Source organism: Echiichthys vipera, assembly GCF_963691815.1.
Source record: "Echiichthys vipera genome assembly, chromosome: 3".
Taxonomy (NCBI): Eukaryota; Metazoa; Chordata; class Actinopteri; order Perciformes; family Trachinidae; genus Echiichthys; species Echiichthys vipera.
Window position 1 is genome coordinate 17,771,026 of NC_139828.1, and position 25,191 is coordinate 17,796,216.

General features: G+C 39.2%; 2 protein-coding genes across 3 annotated transcripts; both read right to left on the bottom strand.

The window, feature by feature from the left end:
* Nucleotides 1–334: 334 nt before the first annotated feature.
* ncl (nucleolin) lies at nucleotides 335–8,906 on the bottom strand. 2 transcript variants are annotated; one of them, XM_083939892.1, is made up of 16 exons: nucleotides 8,720–8,906; nucleotides 7,563–7,664; nucleotides 7,352–7,463; nucleotides 6,642–6,761; nucleotides 6,040–6,237; nucleotides 5,651–5,788; nucleotides 5,244–5,324; nucleotides 4,935–5,058; nucleotides 4,337–4,473; nucleotides 3,784–3,910; nucleotides 3,305–3,441; nucleotides 2,948–3,077; nucleotides 2,448–2,587; nucleotides 2,038–2,164; nucleotides 1,374–1,669; nucleotides 335–1,088 (listed from the first exon to the last, which is right to left on the bottom strand). In XM_083939892.1, exons 1-16 carry the CDS (start codon nucleotides 8,735–8,737, stop codon nucleotides 1,024–1,026), a joined length of 2,052 nt encoding a protein of 683 aa, XP_083796018.1. In that variant the 5' UTR covers nucleotides 8,738–8,906; the 3' UTR covers nucleotides 335–1,023. The 2 variants fall into 2 exon arrangements, with proteins under 2 accessions (XP_083796018.1, XP_083796017.1); XM_083939891.1 differs by having other exon boundaries at nucleotides 6,642–6,764.
* A 5,284-nt stretch (nucleotides 8,907–14,190) lies between these two features.
* Nucleotides 14,191–17,215, bottom strand: nppc (natriuretic peptide C; the record flags this gene model as incomplete). The annotated part of the gene is made up of 3 exons (XM_083911527.1): nucleotides 14,191–14,319; nucleotides 15,763–16,056; nucleotides 17,123–17,215. 2 exons carry the CDS (start codon nucleotides 17,213–17,215, stop codon nucleotides 15,784–15,786), a joined length of 366 nt encoding a protein of 121 aa, XP_083767653.1. The 3' UTR covers nucleotides 14,191–14,319; nucleotides 15,763–15,783.
* Between the last annotated feature and the right edge of the window lie 7,976 nt (nucleotides 17,216–25,191).

A 25,191-nucleotide genomic window follows, 5' to 3' on the forward strand; every position in this document is an offset into this window, starting at 1 on the left:
AGGTGTCTTACACCGAGGGTGACCTGGCAGACAGTGCCACCGTGTGGGAAAAACAGGGCTTGTCCCGTAGCTATTTTCTGTTGACTTAACAGTAATGCATCGTTGCTAACACACAAGTATTTCAGGCTTACACATATGACTATCTTCCATCCATTTATATGTACATGATTGCCAACTTTTAATTTAAACATAATGCAATAAATTCAACAGTCGGTCTCCATTATAACTAGAGTTGAATCAACAATTGTAGAGATTTATTGCATTATATGTACTTGGCTTTACCAAACTCCATATCCATTTTAACATAGTAACAATGAGGATAGACATTTAAAAATCACCACCTACAAGGTTTTATTTAAATGTGAAAATCGTAAGATTCTCAGATGGGAAAAAAAAAAAATTAGTCAATGCACTACAAATATTTTATGTTACATAGATAAGAGGCATTACAGACACTGACTGTGCCCCACCAAACAAACATGACAGAACATCTTTGCCATTTTCTTATCACCCATCTTTTGAGCACTTATTTCTATCAAAATATGCTTTGCACATTACAGTAAAACTTGGCACCTAAAGCAAACTAAATGACAAAATAAAAACAAAAAAAACATTGATACAAATGTAATTTGTTTGTTTTTTTACAAAAAAAAGGTAAAATTAAATCATACAAACTGTTTAAATTTACACAATGTATCTGACAAAGACAAGCGTATTTTTCACAGCAAACTTGTTTGCCAGACCCGTTCCATTTTACTCCTTCGGAAAAGCAAGTAAGATAATGAGGGCGTGAGGTGCAGGTTTGCATTTGGGACATTCAGTACTCACACAAAGCACTTGAGCTGAGAAGGTCAAAAGTACCATTCTGGCACAGAAGGGTGAGGAAGGTTGGAGGGGTCTAAATAAAGGGCTAAAATGCCCATTAACAGTTAAATATATATCAATGACGCTTTCTGGAATGTCCAAAAGCTCTGAAAAGTGATGAAACCAGAGTCCAATCAAAAAGTAAAATAGACTACGGATTTAGTCATCAAACTTGATTTTCTTCCCCTGGGGTTTGGCTCCAAATCCACCACCTCCTCTTCCACCTAAAATGAGAATAAACTCAGTTTAATGACCAGCATCTTAAAGAAACTCAAGAACATCAAGAATACTCTTCAGGAAAAAATAATAAATCTAATACCATGAACATTCAATGTTCAAAGTTGGTTAAGACCAGCTCCTTAAATTTATTAAGCCATTTTCTGATCAAGAAAATTATATTCTTATTTTGCTTACATTGCTTTTTCACATGTTTAAACAACTGAATATTAATAAGCATTAGCTGGTGTCCTTTATACCTCCAAGTTAGGGAAACATTTGATTTCCTTTACCTCCAAAACCACCACGTCCGCGTCCACCTCCACGGGGGCCACCCCTTCCTCTTCCGCCACCACCACCACGGCCTCCGAAGCCGCCGCCAAATCCACCGCCCCGACCTCCTCTGCCACCACCACGGCCGCCAAATCCACCGCCGAATCCGCCACCACCTCGACCTCCGCGGAAGCCGCCTTCACCCTTGGGCTTAGCGTAGTCCAGGGTCACCTTGCTGCCATCAATCTCCCCATCCTCCATGGCCTCCTTCGCTGCCTTGCAGTCGTCCTCGCTGTGAAAGTCCACGAAGCCAAAGCTGCAGGGGAAAGGCAAAAGTAAAGGGCTTAGTTTTACTTCACTAAAAGGCAAGACGGAGAGTAATTGATTTCCGTCAACAAACAGGAATTCCTCCGGCCATAGATAAAATGGTATTCAATCAAGTGATTGGTTTGAATAATCAAATCGGAAAACTGATTTAATACTTAACCTGCGAAACCCTTAATGACTTATTACAGTGCTGATTGTTTCACATCAGACATGGGCAACTCCCACTAAGGTAGGTGCCTGTTTAACTGAGTTTATTCTACTTCTCATGCGAATCCGTACACTGTCACTGCTGGACAGAGTGGTGCTCATGAGAAGTGCTAACAACCAGAGGGAAAATTAACAAATCTACAAGCTTACCCTTTTGATGACCCTGTGTCTCTGTCTGTGACTATCCTGGCTGCTGCTGCACCCTCAAATGCCTCCTTGAGAGTGTGATCTGTTGTGTCCTCAGAGAGTCCCTTGACAAAGAGGGTTTTGGTTGGACCTGGTAGAAAAAGGGAAGTAATCATTAATACTGCGTCTTTTATGGCTAGTTTAGATTTATCAGCCGCAATGATCATCATCTGAACACTTCAAGCAAACGCATTGACCAGATCAGGACTTGACTATCCATTGTATCATCACAGAGTTTCAGGAGATCAAGCTCTCATCACATCTGGCCAGACTGACAAACTATGGTTTCCCTGGTACCTCTGAATCTTTGCTAATTGGGAAAATATCCAAACAGACCCAGCACACATTCTTATTGGTAAAGGTTGTAGACCTACCAGAGTTTCCTCTGCCCCCGTCTCTGCCACTGTTCTGACTGTACTCTAGTCTGACTGACCGGCCTTCGATGTCTGTGTTGTTGAGGTTTTCCAGAGCGTCCTTGGCATCCTCAATACTCTCAAACTCTACAAAAGCAAAACTAAGGACAGAAAACAACATTAGGAATCACTAGACAGCCAGCATTTAGTAGAACACTACATCTCAGTTCTTATAATACAACCCCCCTTACTTTATAATTATTTTGTCAAATAACTCAAATAGGACATATATTTGTTGCACAGCAGACATAGGCAACACCCATATGAGAGCAGAGTGAGCCTGTTCTAACTGTACATTCACTCTGCTTCTCGTGCGAATCCATACAGAATCATGGGTAAGATTAAGAGGAGCTCATGAGAAGGTGTATTCGTTTGATATTCATTGGCAAAAATGTAAGGATAGAAAAATGACCATAGAATGACAAATCAGTTTTGGACATGCATCACTTAAAGATACTCACCCTTTAGGCCTGCCATCTCTCTGTGGAATTCTAATAGAGACTGCCTTCTCAAATGTGGATTGTAGAGCTTCCTCACTGGCACTGAAGGAGAGGTTATTCACCACCAGCGTTTTACTTGCTCCTCCTGACGCTAGAGGGACAAATATAAAGACTGCATCACAAATGACCATGTACAAATACAGCTTCCACTTTTAATTAAGATGCATAGCGCCAGTGACGTGTACAACATTGTAGATAGTCATCTATATTTCTGATTCCCTACTGTAAACATTCTGCTATAATCTGAGTAATTAACCATTAAATACAAAATACCACTTTACCTATGGATCAAAGCATTAATATCAATGACAAGTTTACCTGCCCCCATGGCCCCTTTCTGGCTCTTATCTCCAACATAGTCAACCATGATGGACCTTCCCTGTACATCAGCTCCCTGAGCCTCCTCAAGCATCTTCTCGGCTTCAGCCTCAGTTTTGAACTCGATGTAGGCAATGCTGTCAAAGGAGAAAAAGGATCACTTGTCTAGAACAAGACTAGTATTGACAGCCATGTTTGAAAGGCAGGTTCGAGTACTAGGAAACATTTAACGGTCACCTTACGGTTGTATGCCACAACGCACATCTAGACACTTCACAATGGCTTGTGAAATCTTGTTGAAAAATGATTGATTTTCTCAAATGTAGGCTTGGGTAAGACTGTTTGTGTTTAGGATTTTCATCCCAGGGTTAGCTTGTAGGGCTCACTTTTGTTCCTTGTTTATTTTCCCAAGCGACTTCATCTGGACTGAGAAAATAAGCTAAAAATGACTTCGACATTAATTGGTGGCTTGTTCTTACCCCCTGTTTGAACCATTCTGGCCTTGAGGTAACCTGACATCAACCGCCGCTTCAAAGACTTCCTTCAGGTCATCAGCCGTTGCAGAGAAGGGAAGGTTTTTCACAAACAGTGTCCGTGCATCTCTCTCTGTGAGACAAATGTAATCAGTATTGGAACCAAATTCTTATCAATCTTCAGGTAAATTATAAACTGCAAAAGTTCAGACTCATGTAGGCACTACAAATGAGTCGAGGATTTCAGCAAAGGGTAAATGCATGATCATTTATTATGACAAAAACCCTATTTAGACTCCACCAAATGCCACAAGTGGCAAGAATGTAACAGCGATTGAGGATAGAACCGGCAGACAATAAAATACACACCGGTACCGAAGACATAGCACTGCATTTACTTTTCCTCCGTACATTTCACGCGCGAGTACTGGACAACCACACGCGTGCCAAGAAATGGAGGGCACGTGGAAATGTTTTCACTGCCAAGGTTGACCACCTGGATATCTCAATCTTTATCCTCCTACTAGGAAACATTTTCTACCCTAATAAAAGCTTTTACCTTTCTTTCCCTCCTGTGCACTGTCTTTGCTCCGGGCCCTGTCCAACTTCAGTTCCTGGCCCATGACCTTCTTGCCATTTAGCTCCAGTGCCTTCTGCATGTCATCCTCAGATGAGAAGTCCACATAACCAAACTTCCTGTTGAGGCAAGTCAGTCAAGACATTAGACATTCCTGCGTCGCGACAAAAAAGAGCCGCAAGTTCTTGCTTATATCAAAGTTTTAAAGAGTGTATTGGGTCGCATCAACAGATCAATTTCACTTTTTTGGGGGATACATTGTTACGTCTGCAGTATGAGACAAACCATCTTCAGGCTCCACCAAAAGCCATAAAAAGGCAAGAATGTAACAGTGATTGAGGATAGAACCGGCAGACAATAAAATACACACCGGTACCGAAGACATAGCACTGCTTTTACTTTTCCTCCGTACATTTCACACACGAGTACTGGACAACCACGTGTGTGCCAAGAAATGGAGGGCATGTGGAAATTTTCTTAGAAAAGGAAGACCGTTTAAATTGTCAAAGTTGACAATCTGGACATCTCAATCTTTAATTTCCTTCAGACTAGGATGTCTTTTCTTTCACCGATTACTTACTTGGATCCACCCAATCGGACATCAGCAACCTCAAGACTGTTCTTGGAGAAGAATTTTCTCAGGCCTTCTTTGAGTTCATCAAAGTCTTTGTTGGAGTTTAAGTTTCCAACAAATAGACAGAACCCTGCGAAAAAAGAAAAAAAAATTGAAGTCAATTTTAATAGTGCTAGATTTTTTTAATAAAAATATATTATGTTTGCCAGAAATATTCAGAATAATAAGGTGACATCACACATCAGTATTAAGTCCCTTGTTGATCATCATATAATTTGTTGGAATTTGATTGATGGGTCAGCGGATTGTTCTTACCTTCACCATCTGGTTTTGCCTTCTTCGCAGCAGGTGTGTCCTTGCCTTCTGCCTTCCTCTTTGCAGGCTTAACTGGGGCTTCTGTAGAGACAGGAGTGTTACTGCATCTTAAAGAAAGTCTAGGCCAAGCAGATGGTCAACTGTATAAACAGCTTGAGAAACGTATAATTTTATGTTGTGTGTGTTACATTTATTGGAAATTTTTCAATCCTTTAATTATATAGGACAGACAGGAAATGCAGCAAAGGGCTGCAGGTCGGGGTCGAACCTGTGGCCGGTGCCCCGAGGACCTTCAGCCTTTTTACGTGGAGCGACTGCTCTAACCACTCAGCCGACCCATGTTTAATTCAAATCGATATGCCAAGTTTTAGCAGAAATGGAAAAAACTTTCCATCACCAAAACTCACCCTCTTCCTCATCGTCATCATCATCGTCGTCGTCATCATCCTCCTCCTCCTCCTCTTCAGACTCTTCCTTGGCCTTGACCATGCCTGCTTTTTTTGCCTTTGCTGGAGCAGGGGTGGTGTCCATCTCCTCTTCTGATTCTGGGAGAACCACAATTATTGTTAAGTTATATCACAATAATTGTGAGTCAAATTGAAACCACTGACCAACTGCCACTAACCTGCATCAGATTTTTTTTAAAGGTGACATCATACAAAATCAGTATTAAGTCCCTTGTTTATCATCATATACTCATGACTGCAACCCACAAGTCAGCAACTCCACACTGACTTGAAAATACCAACATCAAAAATGCACTCAAAAAAAGAAGTAATCAAAGGTTTGGTCTAACCATCGTCGTCGTCATCATCAGACTCTTCTTTGGCAGCCTTTGCAGGTGGAGCAGCCTTTTTGGGAGGTGGAGCTTCCTCTTCAGAGTCATCTTCATCATCATCATCGTCGGACTCCTTTGCAGGTTTCGCCTTCACTGGGGGCTTGGCAGCAGGTTTAGCAGCCTTTTTTGGTGGTGGGGCCTCTTCTTCTGACTCATCTAGAAGCAAGACAACAATTGTGAATTTTAAGCGAAAGGTGAGTGCATGGCAACTTTTTTATATTTTCATAATCCATAAGCAGCAGGAATGTAACAGCGATTGAGGATAGAACCGGAAGACAATAAAATACACACCGGTACCGAAGACATAGCACTGCATTTACTTTTCCTCCGTACATTTCACACACGAGTACTGGACAACCACATGTGTGCCAAGAAATGGAGGGCATGTGGCAATGTTCTTTAAATTCCAACTTACATTTTTATATAATTCTATGACCCTTGTCTTGTCATACTTTAATACATAAATGCATTGCAAGCCATTGAAAATAAATTAAACAAAATAGACTAGTTTTACCAATATCACCAACAACCTTCTCTGCAGAGAGCAATGCAAGTCCTACCATCATCATCTTCGTCATCCTCAGACTCCTCGGCCTTTGCAGGAGCGGCCTTGGCTGGTGCCGGTTTTGCCTTTGCACTGGCCTTTTTTGGTGGGGGTGCCTCCTCTTCAGACTCCTCCTCTTCTGTAGGTTGACAAGGCACAAAGGTATGCTCAACTTGGACAAAGGATATATCAACATCTGTGGAGAGTGTGAATGTGTCTCCAAAGAAAAAGTACATTTCTGCACTTATTTATTAAAAGTCAACATTACAGTGACATTGCTCTTTTTTTCTTCAAGTAAAAATCTCAATACTTCATCGGAACCATTTAAGAGCATTATTTCTTGTTAACTGTAATAAGACAGTCACTACACAATTCTTTACAAATAGTGAACTTCTAACACTTTAATGCACCTAATTTTTTATACTTTCAAAAGGGCTTTATAATCTTGTTCTCTTTCTCTATCTTAATGTTATTCCTAAAATGTCAAGAAAGGTCACTTCCTGGGAATAGCCCCATTTCCCATACATTTGGACAGCTGACAAATAGATTTCATCCCCCCAAAAACATTAATCACAGACTGGATTAGAGAACAAATAGCCTAATCACAAGACGGCTCATGAACACCATTTGCATTCAATTCAGGTGATGTGCACAGACTACTTCAAAAGGAAGACCATGTAGAGAAAAGTCTTTGTAGATTTGTGCGTGTTCAATTCCATTGCTTACCAGAGTCATCATCTTCATCCTCACTTTCTGCTTTTTTGGCAGCTGCGCCATTTTTAACGACAGGGGTAGCTTTCGCTGGTGTGGCTTTCTTCACCACTTTAGGTGGAGGAGTCTAAGAGAAAAAAACCAAACACTTAAAATCGAAATCTATTTACAGAATTAATGTTCAGACATGTAATGCCATTAGACTATGACATATATGCTACTGTACCTCTTCTTCCTCATCACTGCTGTCCTCTTCACTAGATTCCTCCTCCACTTCCTTGGGGGGTGGAGGGGCTTTTTTCTTCTGAGTTGCCTGCTTGTTTGCTGCCTGCAAGCATAAGAATAAAACGCAACAGTTAAAAAAAACACTTTCACACTAGCCAAAACACTGAAAAACGACAGAATAAAGTCCAGGAGTATCGTCATGATATTCAACAACCATGCTGAAGCAGGGTGCCCCGCATGCTTACAAATTGTGGGGGTTTACACCATGGGTACTTAAGTAATTGTTGTTGATAAAACGCCAACAATGTATGATTTAATCACTGTGCAAATTATTTACGTGGGGTTACATGAGCCACGTTCATGAAAGAATCCGTCTCTTTGAGGCGGTAATCTGGTCTCTCGGTTTTGGGTCTTCGCCTCGTGTGTCACTGAGCAGCCAGGCACACAAACCACGTGGAGCTCAGGAGGTAGGGCTGCTGCTAGCATGTCGGCTAATTTAATGCTCGCGGGCGGACTTTTAAAAACGCACTCTAGACTACATTAACACGGTTGCGAGAAAAAAAAGGTGCAACAACCTACTAGAGACGATGAACACGGTAATTATGCCAACAATTCGAAGGAAACGTTAACGCTTGCATTCCAGGCTCTGCCACTATGCTAACGCCAACAATTAACCACACGTTGGTTTGAATAGTAACATTAACATTCACATTACAGGTCTTCGAATAATAATAATGGCCTCGTAAATGTTGTATAATAATTGGTGAACGTCGGTGGCTTGTCATTTAATCCGTCGCCTAAATGCATCTCTGAACTCGAGAACGCGCACGAATGCCATCTTGATTAGTCGGTAACGTTCAAGCGTTAGCAGGCCAGGAAGCACAAACATGGCCGATCTCTAACAAGACGAAGCATTAGCAGCATTACCTTTTTAATTTCGACGCTTATTCGACAAAGTAGACTATTTTACCAACGAGCAACAGATAAAAATAAAGCATAAGCAGCGAGATTCCCCACCCCCATAGGTATCGGTTCCGTTTTTCGCACAAACGCAGCAACTTCTTCGTAAAGGCCTCATGCGTAACAACACAGCTTTCTATCACAAACGCACGCACTTTGAATTGTAAAACAAAAATGGACGCCATGTGGTGTTCTTACCTTTGCTAATTTCACCATGGTGCTAGTTGTGTGTTTCAAGGAAACACGAAGAACTGGACGTCTAGAAACAAGTAACGAAATGTTCTAATGCATACACGTGGATCAGCCTGCTCGGTGGAACATTGGACAGAAAAGACAGAAACCTCGACGCCGCGTTCGGTACTCTCCTGCTCTCGCGCGTTCACGTCGACCCGCCCACATCACCGTTTCCACCAATCACAAAGTGGATTGTTTGCATCGTGCCCGCGCCTCGTCTTCACAGACAAAGCGATGTGAAAATTGTGAAACGTATTTTTAAGAGTAGAGGAAATTAATGAATAATCACGTGCGTGTGTTTTTGTCATTGTGCATATGAAATAATGTTCTTTTTTTCTGACGCACTTAATGCTGAATTTAACAAGAGATAGTATCGCCACACTCATAACAGAGCGTCTTATGTCCCATATGCAGCTGTTTATATGAAACACGTGGTTTGGGCCAGCTGCCATCACCGATCAACCACATGTAGGGTACCACGCGGAACACCATGTAGCCTAGGCTTTGAGTTACATAGAGTAGCGGGCTATAACGTTACTTCATTTACTTAAATTGGTTACTTTAAATTTTTAGGTAGCCTCTTACTTTAGTACACTTTCATATTTCCAATATACTTTGCTTAAGTACTTCCATTGTATGCGGATTCTTCTTCTCAAGTAGGTCGTTTCATTTAACAGGCCATTAACAATTTGCTCTACTACACTGTTTGCCAAAGTTAGTTGCTTTGCAGATAAATAGTGTGCATATCATATGCATTGCTACAGCCTAAAGCCTAGCTACTTTGTGTCATACAAAAAGGTAAAATAGTGTCAGCTCAGCCACTACCAACAATAAAATCTGCATTAACATGAATACATAATTGATTTCATAATAATAACTTTATTTATATAGCACCTTCCAAAAACAAAGTTACAATGTGATTTACAATTTAAAAAAAAAAAAAAGCCAAAATAAGATCCAGAACTTAAGATAAACAATATAGAATGTAAATAAGCTTGTTACAGTAAATACCATCAGTTGGTTAAGATAGCTGATAAGAAGAGATTTAAAAGAAAATACTGAGTTTGGCATGCCAGATCCTAAGGTAGGGAGTTCTAGGCTGAGAGGCCTTGACAGCAAAAGCCCAGTCATCTTTGTTGACAACTCAAGATTGTTATTATTTTCAAAATAAAGGCATGGATGACTTTTTCTAAATCTGCAGAGGAAAGGAATTCCCTGATCTTGGTTAGACAAAGCGGGACTGCATCACAAAAGTCACATGAGCTTCAAAGGACAACTCAGAATAAAAAACAACACCTAAGTTGCAGTCTTCTTTTCGAATGTTAGAAAAGGCACCCAGACTAGATAAGAGATTATGAATGCCACAAATAATAATGTTGATAATGCAATTCTTTATACAAACTTACTTTCTTTATACGTAACACACACTTACACTCGAAACTATCCAGAACACTAAAAAAATGCTGCTCATCAATCATCCTATGGATGGCATATTACCTGCACTATTACCATACCATTTTCACTATTGTACACCCCATACCCCATTTAAAAGTAAAATATTTATTCTGAGTAAGCCTTTAAGTTTTTCTAGTAATTGGTTATGTACCAGTATTTGAAACCCTTGTTTTTTTGTTTAATACTCGTCGTATACCAACACTGTGGTCTAAAAGAAACAGTATTTTGATCCTTAGGTGGCAGAATTGACCAATAAAGTTCACTTTGACTTTTAGTACTTTGAGTACATTTTGTTCATAATACTTATTTCTGCTGTAGTAAAATTCAAATACACACAATTGGGCCACATTTGGCAAAACCCCATAAGGTGCATTTAGTTACAGTTCTGAAGCTTTTGAATGCATCAATCTTCTTCAGCAGATGGAGTTTGCCCAGTTGTCATAGAATTGAGGGTGTTCAATTTCCCATTCCTGTTGAAGTACTACAGTATGTTGGATTAAAAGTTTAGATTGGAAGTTCACTCCTGACCATGGAAACAGCAGTTGACAAAACATCCCACAAACATCCCACCCAAACCCCAGAATGATTCCCAAGGGAAACCAACAGCATTTGAGCAATTAACCCTCAACACCACAGAGAGGCAGCATTGCATTTACAATCCTCACTTATTTCGCAGGGTAGAGAAAACCTTTCCATTCCAACCAACGTAATATCTCTTTCTTTACATATATAAGGATTGTATATTACATTACTGGAGTCTCACAATGAAAATAGCAACAGTTTTAATAGTGAGGGGTAATGGGACTTATTAGATTTACTTTATTAGCTTCATTAATTTGTGTTATTTTTTTCCTGACTAAAGAGACAATTAACTATTTACTTTTTTTCAACAAAATCTACAAAACACTTAATGGTCACTTGTCACCAATCCTCACTTTGAATATCAGCATCACAACCTTATAGAAAACCTTAAAACCTGACTGTCACCTTATCTGTTGTATTTCGCGGTGCTGGTACGTCTGGTTTCAGAGTCCTGTCACCTTCACACATTTTATTAATGCCTTCTTCAAATGCTGAATTTACAAAATGAAAAAACCTATTGTCCTGCACCTGTTAGTCATTAAATTGATTTGATAAATAGAGAGCACAGGGAGGGAAATAGATGCTTCCTGGTATTTTAGGTCAGAAGGCATATCCTTTATCACAGGGAAATGCACATTTATTACTGGGCAACCACCCAAGACGGAGCCAGAGTAAGATTTAAACTTGACTGTAAAATGTTGGTAAAAGCAAACAGTGGTAAATCTTTGTTAATGTTTCTTAAAATATCAATACTTTTGACAACATTTGCATTATTGCTAATGGAGTTAAATACTAAAAACTCCTGTCTGCCCTTATGAGTTATTGACTGCAGTAGTTCTTCGAAATACACACAACATGAAGTCAGCAACATGAGTAGAGATACCCCTTGTGTACCTGCATTCTCTTTCCTGGACTTGTGTATAAATATTATACACGGAGGTAAGGAGGAACATCTAGTTGTTTGAGTTATAAAGGGAATTTTCATGCGGTCTACCTGTGACCTTACTATGAGTTTGTAAAATCCACTCCCAAATGCTCCAAAAACATGGTTCAGAAGAATCTATAGAACGGTGTTAAAAGAGAAAGAGAAAGATGATTTGGGATAATGAAAAATGGAAGAAGTTTAAAGAAGTTAAAAATCAATTTGTGATGTATAAATTCTAAAAAAAAAAATGCTCAAGGATTGTAAGAAAGGGATCAGAAACACCTCGAGAGAGGTTCTATTGTGGTGTGACATTCAGTCCCATCCTTTTAATGTCCTTTCATTTTTTTAATTGTGGGACATTATGAGGTAACTGTGTTTGAGCTATAGGGAGATATTAATCTCATAAAAAATATTCCCCCATATACTCTGAGGGTTATGCAACAATTCAGAGCAATTGTCAGACTTAATAGCTTCTGTGAGACTCTGGGATTTGCACTGTCACACAGCATTAGTTATCTTTGCACACTGGCCTTTTTCGTGTAACTTTAATGGATGGCAGTCCAGTCACAAATATCAGCTTAATAAAGCTCACAATGTGGAGTATTGAGTTTAACACAGTGGTGTTGATCATGTTCAGTGTAGTCCTTTTATCCATGTTTGACAGGTGTTATGTGTCGCACACTGCTTGCTTTCTAAGTTTTTTGCGACAAATGTTCCTGCAACATGGACACTAACAATGTGAGGTGTGTGTGTGTGTGTGTATGTGTGTGTGTGTGTGTGTGTGTGTGTCTTCTTTGTGTTTTCAGTACCCTTGTAACACTCTAAACAAGTACTGTATTATTTTTGTTCATTTCAATGAATTCCTCATTATGGGTCTTTGTGTGTGTGCTTATGTTTGTATACTTATATTTCAAATTGCATTTTCATCACAGGTGTAAAAACATAGCAGGAAAAAAAATCCTTTAATTGAGCCATTCAACCTTTAAAAATGTCATTTTTTCATAGATTGGTAAAGGATAGGGTTTATTGTGTGTGCGTGTACAACAAGTGTCTTCTGTTCTCGTTAGTTCCCTTCTCCTCTATGCTGCCCCCTAGCGTGGGAGTATATTATTGTGGGAGCTATCAGTGTATGTGTACCATAGACACATTCACAGTACTGTGCAGGACTTGTGACCCTGACATGAGTTGCACTAATTCAGATATTCAGAGCTACTGGTGACCACATTTGTGATGAAGGGTGCTCTGCAACAGCCCTGTAAAAAATCCTTTCCCCCAGTAGAAGAATCAGAGCCCACAGATCTTCATCTACAGCTTTTCTGGCTCTTAACTCCCCTTGGATTATGCCATGAGACTTTGGAACAACCTGTCTCAGAAACACTTAGCCAATTCATTATCACGCTTTCCTCATAAACTCACGTTTATAGACTCGTCTTTATAGCTTTCCATGTTATATTCCTCGGTTGCTTATTTGTTTCAGTTAATATCTCACATATTTAAGTCATTTTTTATAGTTTACTGTTTTCTTGTTATACCCTTCACTCTGGAAAATATGCATAAAGACAGGTATTATTACCATCATCATAAAACTTAAAGCTGTGAAAGTAAAGGTCTGGCTTTCCTTTAGTTGCTGCAATACTATCTGAAAACGTTCTGCTTTAAGAATCTCTTTTCGTCTCCTCTGGCCCCTAAATCCAACCATATTTTTTTCTTTATATTGCATTGGATGCTATATCTGACATGACATCATGAACCTGTCTGCTTTTGAAGCTTTGAACCACTGACTTCCCTACAATTAGTGATAGCTGGTGGTGTGGGAATTACACCTTATTTTATTTGCTTTCACTCGCAATCACAAGGTCACAATGAGAATTTAAAATATAATGGTGCAAAGGTTATATTTCCATAGACTAGTTCTATCTGCGTTGAGATGACTGGTGGTCTGAAATCAAGGCAGCTTCTTCCTTAGCTCCTGACAAGCTCACATATCCAAGATGCCACCCCCCATAAGCCATACAGAAAATGTCTTGTACCTAGAATTTACCATCTTTGTTGAAACATAAAACCCCAAGAGAATACATGTAAGTGCACATGGAATGTTCTTTTTATCATTTTTTTTAAAACATTTACAACTATTCGAGACAAAAGAAAAATGTTACAAACAGAATTGACCTGCAGTTTGCATCCATTTTCAAAATGTTACATAAATAAAACTCATATTTATAAATATCTCTTTTTATAAACATATAAATAGTTTTTTTTAAACATAAATACATTTATGCAGGGGGAAGATGAAGTACATGAATGTACGCTAGCAGCAGCAACAATATACAGCTTTGCGGTTTTGTCGTTTTTATACCATTGTCCGCCATCTTGTAGTATGCATCTGTTGACCATTTGTATGGTATACACATATGTATATATACCTGCATATTTATTATATAGATATTTATATGAGGGTTTGTAGCATTGTCATCTCAGTCTTTGTTTATGCTGGTCGGGTTGACTTTCGTACCGAAAATCTGTCACTTGGTGAGTTTCTTTTTTTTCCTCCCTCAGGTGAGAACAAACTGAACCTTTGTTATCCAATCCATCGTCCAGAGATCTAGAGAAAGAAAGATATTAGGAGAAGTAAGGTTAGACTGAACGTCCTGAAACAACTCAATTCAATTTTCATCTGTTCAGTAATTTAGCCGTTTTTATCAACCGTGTATTCATCAGTGTGACCCTCCAGCCTCTTATTCTGTGAATCTCAAAATGTACATTTCCGCTTCATGCTTATACAAGTTTTGCCCTGGCTCTTCACTTAGTTTCATCTTAGTCAACACATATCTAACACAGGCTTCGACATTTACGATACACTGCAGCTTGTGGGAGGAAAGGCAGATGTCAGCTGATGAAAAACACCCACCCACACACACTCAGTCAAGTTAGTCACAAAATCACCCCCACCCCAACAGGATTTCACAGTTTGACACAACCACAAAAAAAGGCCTCAACCCTCAGGAGTACTTGTGCGTCACCTAGCTTCCTCATTACTTTTGTTCACGGCAACAGCCCCTTTGTTGTTTTTGTTAAAATCACTTGGGTAAAGAGAACGGTTTTCCCAGAAAGTTCCTGGACACCGCAGGGCGCTGCATGTTTATAGTGTGTGTGCGTTAGCCTGTCTGCATCCTCTCTTCGCTCCTCCATCTCTCGTCTTGGTATCATAAACTCGACATATGCTTATTTTCTAGATTTAGCAGATGGGATCATTCATAATGCTGCACGTGATTACTCTCCTGTCTTAAGGGGGGTTTCTATCTGACGAGACTGTTTAGGTAAAGAGTATAAGGTGAAGGTTTGATGCTATCACAAGTTTGAGACACTGTGTTGTCTTAATATCATCTCAAGTATCAATTTTTCGAACAATAAAGAGTCAGTCAGGCAGCTGAGATTAATGACATATAGTTACAGAATGTGTAGTGCTTGATGTGAGTTCTTATATCAAGCTGACCTTTGACCTGCACTGTGCATTCATCACCTGACAGAATACAACAATAAATGCATTACTCTCCACTCCCTGTATACTGTTACCACTGATGTCAATTCTAAACTGGCCTATGTACCATGAGATGACCTGCAAGAAAATCTGACTTGAATATGTTTTCTTTTTGTTTGTTCTGTCTTTCTTGCTTGCTTTCTTTCATGTGACCCTCCATCCTTTATGTAGCTATACACAAGGCACATAAGAACCTATGATGAAACAGAAAGCCTTCCGCCAGGCACCTAAATAAAGTCATTAGATGACCATTGACAAAAGAGAAAATTGGACAAAGAATGCTTTCCATCTTTCTTTTCTCATTTGATCCATTCTTCCTTCCTGTTGCCCTTCCATCCGTCTTTACAATGCTTCCATAAATAGGATCTTTGCTCTCCTCCCCACCATTCATTCTTCCTTTCCTATACATTATGTCTTTCTTTTTGTCATTCTAGTTCTGTTTTTATGTCATGATGTTACAGCGAGTCTAAGTGTGAAATGGGACCGTGACTTTGAAGAAAAACTCACCATCACAGCGCTGCTCCAACCCTAGCATCCCATGCCGCTGATGGTTCCTATCCTGTCCATCTTGTGTCCGAAGCAGCCACTCCGCGACGTGGAGCCCGCTTTCTTGTTTCCCGATTTGTGTCTCCTCGGCGCGGGTTGGTCGTTAAGAAGACGAGCCCACATCCCTCTGGCCCGGGTGTCCATGCGTAAATCTCGCAGTAACCGTATCCGAGAGCGCACAGCGTCCAGCCGCCGCTCCCTCTCCTCCGACTCCAGAAACTCCGCCAGCTCCTCGCCCAGCAAACTTCTAAGAGACTAGAACACATCGGGAACATAAATAAACACCGTCTCCCTCAGGCATATACGTTTGTGCAAAGATATTTGCTTTAGATAAATTTGAAATACATGCATAAATACATTTAAATAGTGGGAAAAGTCTACTTGGTCCGTATTTAAGTCCTTTCAAATACCATGAGCGAAAGATATACGATTTGCGAGTTTTACGCAAGGCGCTAGAGTATTAAATGAGGTCCTGTCTAATAAAATAATAATAATTAAAAAATGAAATAGATCCTCAAGATGCGAATCAATTCTAACCTCAAAGGACACCCTTATTGTAGTTAATCCCCCGTGACGGTGCTTTCTTTTTTTTTACTGTGACCTCGCTGCTAAGAGTCAGTTGACAGGTGCCTGTAGCCTGCTCCTCGGGCTGTGGCATCAATTTGCAACCATGGTAAATCCAAGCTATCTATCTAAGCTAATGACAAATTATTTATTTGAAATGATAATTTCTGAACTATCAGTGTCATTTTACAGGCGAATTCCATGCGTAATGCCCATTTAACGCACAAACATTTTTATTTTAGTTTAATATAGTAATTTGGGAAAATAATTTGCCTTGGAACACAATATTCTTTCCACGTTGAAACTTTATATCTCAATCGTGTAAAGTTGTTTCATACATCGCTTAAAACCACCATGGTTTCCACCTAAAGACTTTGGTTTCTTTTTTTCTTTGGAGCGCTTTTCAAATGACTTTATTAGGCGCCTAAATACTGATAAATAAACTGATAAAAGCTGCGGAGCAAAATACTTATAATGTTATAATTGCTATAAGGGTTAGACATCATTCAATTTAAAACATAATGTGTCATTATAAATTACAGTGAAAGAAAACCCATCTGCTGGGATGTTTTTGATTCGGGATATAGAGAAAGAAACTTTCAACATGACTGAAATTATGAAATATGATGCGTAATTGTTTTACGCATCATGTTCCATAATTTCAGTCTTGGGCTCCTGTTCACTCCTCCCAACAGTTAATAGTGTGGAGCAAACACTGCTTTAGTTTTCAGTAATACGAATATAGGTGTCTTCTTACCTTCTGCTGCGCCTGAGATAAAGGTTTTGCCCCCATCCTTACTGAAAGCAGGGTGACCATAAGTCCACACGCTACCAGGTACGACAAGTTCATTTTGACAAGTCTTGTATTCTTTAAGGGATTCCTCCGCGCTGAAGTTGAGAAAGAGGGACGGTGGCAACAGCCAATCAGCTGTTAAACACAAGAGGCTTCAGTCCGTCCTTTACTCCAAAGCTCCTCAAGTACTCCTCTAACTCTGTATTAGTCCTCACCGCTTTATAGCCAGCCCGCGGTGATGTCATGATAACCTGCGTAATGGTCCTCCTTCCTCGCCAACTCCCTGTTTTCTCTACCTGCCTCTTAGCACGTCATGCCAGGGATGAATTAAATGATAAAAGCACCGGTCATCAGTGCCTTGGAGGAAATGAGATAGGCAATGAGGTATCAAAATGCCCAGGTTTTTTTTAATTTTTTTTATTTGTTGACTTCTAGACCTCTGGCTGTGACGAGATCGGAATATGGGATGAGAACGGAGAAATCGAAGGTGGTTTCAAAGGCTGCGCGTCAAGAGCTGAAGAGCGACTTTGGCAGGGAAATGACTGCTTAGATGCCAGCCGCTCAGCCATATATCGTACTGTGAGAGGGCGAATGACATATTTTCTTTACAAAAGAATCGATGAAAATTCTGCCACTTCAACATAATATATAGTGTACCTTATTTTCAGAGAATTGTTGGGGAATTATCTCTGATCAAGTGTCATTAAACACCGTCAGTAAATACTTTCCTGAACGCATCTTCTAAAAGTGAATTGGCAGTGAAAATATTCAAATTTTCGGTGTGTTACAAAAAAACAGATCGTGTGTCGGATTGAAGAATCTGTGGGCAAAGAGCTCACTGGAAATGTGACTATACGCAGACAGATGACATCTGCCACCATGGTATATTCAAAGTTCAGTGGACGTGAAGGATCATACGACAGGAATTATTCACATTAAGAAGGGAATATGGATGGTGTCTCGATGGGAATGCCAATATGCGCAAATCATTAGTTCATCTGCTTTTTGGATCTTGGAGATCCATCTTATTGTGTGGGTTTCATTTAGACATGCTTGTCGCATCGCACCGGGGACTCACAGTTGTGTCCCAAAACAAAACAGAAACATGCCGAGGCTTCTTTGAGGAACAGCCCAACATGATGAGTGTTTAGACTGAGGACTCCAAGGATGCGTGTGCGCTTCTGTCACTGGTCTGTCAAGGCAGCTACCTGCCCTCGCTCTTAAAGGAGACTGGTTGAAACCACTTTGGCTAATAGCCTAATACTATTATGTTATTAATTAGGCATTAGTTGTGGTGTCATAGCTGCATACAGAAACACATACAATTAAACTGTAATATTAACACCAATTACTACTACAATGGCAATATATAATAGCTGATGCAAATTTGCCATATTGCAGTTTTTGATCATGTCCTTCTGCACAATAAAGGTCCAGAATTAAACCTTTGAATGCCTGGTGATATATATATTAAAAAAAACTCTGAAAATGATTATAGCCATAGTGGTTTAAATAGTTTAATTGTTAATGTTCTATAAAATGCCAAATGTTAAAATAAGTTGGCACATAACCAGTGTCAAGAGAATGACACAACATGGAAAATGACTTAAACTGAACTCATTTAACCCAGAGATATGGTTTCACACAGTTTGTGCATTTAAGGTGAAATAAAAATTCAGTAAAAACAGATATTTTTTGCAGTGTGGAATGATCCTGGAGCAGTCTGGACCGTGCAGTGGAGCCGCAATCTGCAGCACCGTCTGTTTTGGAACACAGAGTGGCAGTATTTGCTATGTCGAAAAAGTGAATACCCCTCATATTCACATGTTTACTGGATCAATACCATCCATAACTCATAATTCACAGCAGATCAGGAATATATGATCATACTATAGAGCAGATTGGGCATATGCAAAGTGATGAAAGAATATCAACAAATCCCTGATTTTACATGTGATGAATCACATTTATCTTATTTTCGGAGTTCTACCAGCCTTAAAACTTGGATTAAAGAAAGTGTGTTGAATTTGCAATGAATTGTTTAGCAAAGGTGATGTTTGGGTGAGTGTCGTCAGAGCTGAGAATCACTTAAAACATTGCGTTGCAGCCCCCACACCACACATTGCTCTCTTTGGTTGTAGGGCTTCACTGATGTGGACCATAGTCACTTATATGTTACAATAGCTTATAGTTACAAAAGGGAGCCTAGTGATTTTTTTAAAGGCCCCATCTTCTTCAAAGTGAGATTTCCATGTCTTTTTGGATTATAAAGAAAGTTAAAAATCACAATAATTTCCCCGGCTGCAATGATGGCAAAGAGAGTGCAGGGAGTCCCAGAAATCCTGACCAATTAGAGCAGCTTGGGCTTTTTCAGGATGGGGGCTTAAAGAGACAGGCATGCAAATGTTTCAGACAGCGGGTAAATACAGGTAAAGACAGTATGAGAAAAATGTTGTGTTTTTTGAGCATTAAAGCATGTAAACATGTAGAAAACCCCAAAACTTCAAACCTGAAAATGAGCTCAATATGGGAGCTTTAAAATATAAAAACCTTGAAATTTTCAGTGTATTATCCAACAAACGTACTCTGATGACCGTGTGAAATTGTCTGGAACAGCACTTGGTATTAATATGCAAAATGTGTTTTCTGAACTAGGAAATAAAGTATGCAACACCAATTTAGAGACCAATATCACTCGCAATTCAAATGGATTGTTCTCATCCTGACACGAACACAAAACAAAGAATGCATGCCGTCCTTTATATATAAGTGTTGTTCCCAGTCTTATCCAGAAGGGCTCTATTATTGGGGGGGGGGGGGGGGGGGGTGTTCATCTATCAGCAAGTCTCAGTCTCAGTCTCATGCATATGTCAAGTTTCAAAACATCATTGGTTTTAGCAGTTGATGTTTCTGCGCTGCACTTGTAAGAGCTAAAGTGTGGCGTCTTCCTTGTTTTAAATTTTAGTGCCTGCCACACTTTTCTTCTGCTTCTGCTCAGCCTCGATGATTATCATTACTCATACAAACTACCCAGTGCTTCTATTCATTTCTGTATGTCCAGGAATAAGTAGAAGAATTGCTGGGCAGAATTTTCCCAGGAAAGAGCAACCAGACACTACAAAAACAGACTCAAAAAGTCTTGTGAACTGGAAAACACTATTGCGTTATATCAATCGGCAACTGTATGTAGCAAACCATGCATTTACTGATATGGGAATATTGCAGTATATTATTATAAATGATTGCATAAGGAAAATGGTGGTGTGGTAGATAGCACTGTCCCCTGACAGCAAGAGTGTTCCTGGTTCGAATCCTACGACAGGGTCCCTTCTGTGTGCATGTTCTCCCTGTGTCTGCGTGGGTTCGCTTCGGGTTCTCCGGCTTCCTCCAGCAGTCCAAAAATTACCCGTAGGTATGAATGTGAATGTTTGTCTGAAGTATGCACTTGAATTTTGGTTTCTACCGGAACAGGTTTACATGCTTTAATGTTCAAAACGCACATCCATTTGTGTCTGTCTGAAACCCTCTGTTTTAGTGCTTGTCTCTTTAAGCCCCCTGCTGAAAAAAATGCTGGACCTCTGATTGGTCAGAGTTTTTGGGTCTTCCACCTCTGCTCATCACCGCTGATTAAAAAGGCACAGTTTATGAATACGGGCTCATTTCTCTGTGGATTGAGATTTTTGATAATTTCAAAGTATATATATATAGCATCTTGACCTGCTTTATATAATATATCCTCAAAGCAATTTCAGTCAAAAACAAAGGTTTATATAATATATATATAAAAAGGAAATTTTCACTTTTTAAAAGATGGGACCTGAAACTAGAGGCTATTAATGAAAGTGAATACAATTTCGATTCAGCAGATGCCATGAAGACTTTGATGGCTATTATTTCCTGCCAAAACCGGCTGCAATGAAATTGAAGCTGGTGAAGGAAGGTAAAAGGAGATTGGGCAGATGTGGTATAAATGTGGTAATTACTTATTAATGGTCAGCTATATCAACTAAACTCAACTAAAAATGTGCTACCCACTTTGCTTTATGAAAAAAAAACATAAAAAGTTATTAAAAGACAACTGGTCCTCATTCACCATCAACATGTAGCTGTGTGACGTGAGTCATATATCCTGTCTTCCGTGACACATGCTGTAACATTGCAATGGCACTGCTTTCACTGACTTCCCTGTTTGTTGTCACAGACACATCATTACTGTATGAGAAACATTTTGGAGGAAATTTTATCTGATGTTTTTCTTCAGTTTTAATAAACATGGATGGGTAGATCGAAGGCTAGCATCTTCCTCAGTAACAAAGTTGTTGGAACTAAACCTGTGACATTTTTGTTACATAAACAGTCTCTTGAAGTGCACTGGACCTGCATATGAAGCCTGTTTCTCTTTTTGTGCAAGAATATGCTGTGAAATGGACAGTGTGTCAGTCACCACATTATATCCATGTACATTCAATGTACTTTCTCCACTGCTAATGCTCAAACTGTATGTTTGTGGCGAGCTGGGAAAGTTGGATACAAAGGCCAATGAAAAATTCTGATATGTTCAAGTGCAAGTTTCCAGACCTGGGCTTGCCCTGTCATCAAGATTTTGTCCAAAAATGACAGTCTCCATGCTTCTTGCAGCTTTTTGTGGCAACGGGGTGCCGCAATGCCAGCTATCATCAGGAGAGATGCTTTTGTTTCCCATACTTAAGACGAAAGGAAGTCTCATTGAGTTCTTTCTATGAACTAATTGAGGGTTTGCCCCTTTCAGCAACTGCAGCTGGAAAATCCCACTCACACTCTGAGGTACCTGCAGTGAAAGGGAGTCTATGATGCTGGGTTTCGCAGAGGAGCCACTTCATATCTTACATTATCCGCAGACAACTTCATTTTTACAAGAACAACGTTGTGAAACCGTTGAACTCTACTGACCTTGTGTCCGTGACGACTTCTCTGTTTTTTACAGAACATTTTTTCTCTGATTGCTAATTCCTTTATTTTGAATTTTAACAAGCGAGTGGCACATTCTTCCTCGTGTGATGTCAGAAGTCTTTTTTTGTATAGTTTAACAATGTTATACACGTTTCCATATGACATCATATGGGTTACTGAGAGCACTGACTGTGCTCTGTCCCCTTTGTTCCCTCATTTCTCGCTCTGCCTTTGGTGTAAGCTCTTATCCGCTTAATTTCCATGAATCTTTTGGCTTTCATGTGGCTGAAAAAAATCCGCTATATAACTGGTTTGCATCAGAAAGCTATAGAAACCAGCGGAGGGGCCATGTGTTACAGTAGCCTTAGCAATGAGTGTCTATGGTAGGATTGAGTGTCTTGGTTCCTCCTCTGGGGTTTGTGTAAGACAAACTACAAGGCTGTTACGGTCCTATAAATAATGGTTTTATTGCATGGAGAATTTTAATGTTTTTTACACAAGTGCTCTGAAGGCTTTCGCATGTTCCAACAACAGGCTCGCCTTCAATGGCAAGTGACGGATAATTAAGACTCCTGTATACATACACACCAGGGACAAGAATTCACCTTTTTTTTTTTTTTTTACTTCTCGATCTGATGTTTTGAGGCATTATGTTTAGGTGGCCAATTTAATAAACTAAGAAATCTTACATTTCACATCTTTACTATGGAGCAAAAATAGCTACATATATTGTTTTCAAGATTTACAAATGTAAATGAGGTTACGTGAAGTGGTGTTGCGAGTATAGATCTCTAATTGTGCATTTTGTGCATCATCCTGTACATCCAAACCCACTCAGATGTTTTGTTTACACTATTTTTCTCATTTCTGCACATAAATGTATAAATATGAATTCAATCTGTTCAATTCAAACTAGTGCACATACTGTAGTTTTTTTTCATGTAACCCGGATTTCATTTGTAAATCTTAAAAACGTATCTGAATAATATATGCACAATTGGTCAACTATTTACAAGTGGCTTTACAAAATATGAATTCACCTGTTATTTGGTCAAAAAATCACCCAAATGTTTCTCAATCTGATCTTCTGAACTGTTAGAAGCTCTAATAAAAGCCACTATCACAGCACAAATGTGATTGCCTGCAGGAGTCTTCAACAAACAAACAAACGTTGGATGCCTGGTGATTTAATCCATCTAAATACAAAAGGATGACAAAGCCACAAGTGGAATATGGTCATATGAACAATTGAGTTTTATTGCCTGTTCCAAAGCATGTACTTCTGTTTTGACTTTATTCCATAACCAAAATATAATCGCTGATATCACAAAAAAAAGATGTTGCCATCTACAAACAATTCAATTTGTCTGTAAGATTTTACATCTCATTATGTCATCTGTCAGGGCATTTCACTTTCAAACTCAAACTCCAAGCATGCCAAATTTCTAGATGTCCAAAAAGGTAAAGTGAGCAATAATGCCAGTCCTCTATGAAGGTTTAAATATTGAACATGTTTTTTTATTAGCATGCAGTTCTGACAATTTAGCCTGCTCTTCATATATTTAACTGTTGTTCCAAAAATACGGCACCAATTGTTTACATGTTTAATTTTTTGCTCTCATGGCATATTGCCTCATTCGGAAAAACATTCCAATCTGGAGGAGCGGGGAAAGAAAATAGACACTCTTAGGTCAAAAGCTATTCTTGCACAGATATTTTGTGTTCTGGACCACAAGAGATGCTGTCTGGCTTTTATTTGAATGGTTTTGTGTGAAGAAGTTAAAATGACTATATAATTGCACATTCACAAATTGCTAACTTTGTCACATACTAGGCCAATGATCAGCATGTTTCTCCTCGTGGCATCACTTAAAAGAAAGAAGCTATAATGCAATTTTAATTACTTATTATGTAAAATTAACTTAAAATTGGCCCTTTATTATTGACGTCACTGCTAATGTCACCATTATTATTAAAATCATAAAAGTGATTAATATGTATATATTCTTGTGTTCACAGTATTGCCACACATACTTGGTGGCAGAAATGACTTGTCTAAGCTGTTCAACAACACTGGTGTGTCACTTGTGTTTTTCAAACCATATGGAAAAATGTGTTTGGAGCAGTTGTGACCAAACCTCATGGAAATAGGACATTGACTCGCAGATATGTGGTCTTGAATCACTGTTCCAAATAATTTGCTTGACTGTAAATGAAGAGTCCTATTGCTAGACAAATGCCACTGTACAAAAACACTGCCGCACAGTCTTTCCCTAATTATTTTTTTTTATTGGAGAACAGTATTTCTCCAATATGTAATTTATGAGTAATTGCTTTTAGAACTCAGTGAGTCACAAGGATGTAAAATATGTCATTCATGGTTTTGAAAGTATCAACAGCCTATCTACATTCAGAATGACATTCTACTGCTTTGCCTAACTACAAACCATTCCACTGAAACAATCATTAAATCAGTGGTGGAGAGCATGGAACATACAGGTAGACTATGTGGTATAACTTAGCTATTCCATTAAACAGTTTGATTACAGCATCATTTAATTGGTCTTAAGTTTAGCCATTGTTGAGTACTGACAGAGGTCTGAAATAAAGATAGTTTGTTTGAGGAAGGACACACCCTAAACTATGTGGTACACAAGTGAGTTTGATTACTTATCACACATCCATAAATATATATATATATATCCACACAACAAAATTGTTAAATGAGAAAAATAGAGCTAGCCAACAAAGTATTTTAATTGACTCTTGTCATGATGTCTGAGGACAAACTGCACTCAGGCAGTGATGTAGCCCAACATCAGCTGGACAACAAACCCAGAGCAGCAGCTGCTTCATGTGAGGTCACTACTTTACTCCGCTTGAAAAACAACAAGGAATGTGTGTCAGGACGGCCACAAAAGGAAATTCAAAGGCTTGGTAAAGGGTTTTAGGGCATGGAGTTGGCGTTTTTTTACCCAGGAGCTGCTAAAGCTGAGTCAGACAGGACAAATCACCAATGTGTTTCATAGAATTAAAAAACAAAACATTTGCTGCCATGAACTTATATAACAATAGGAGAATTACTCTATTTGTGTTATCTGAAG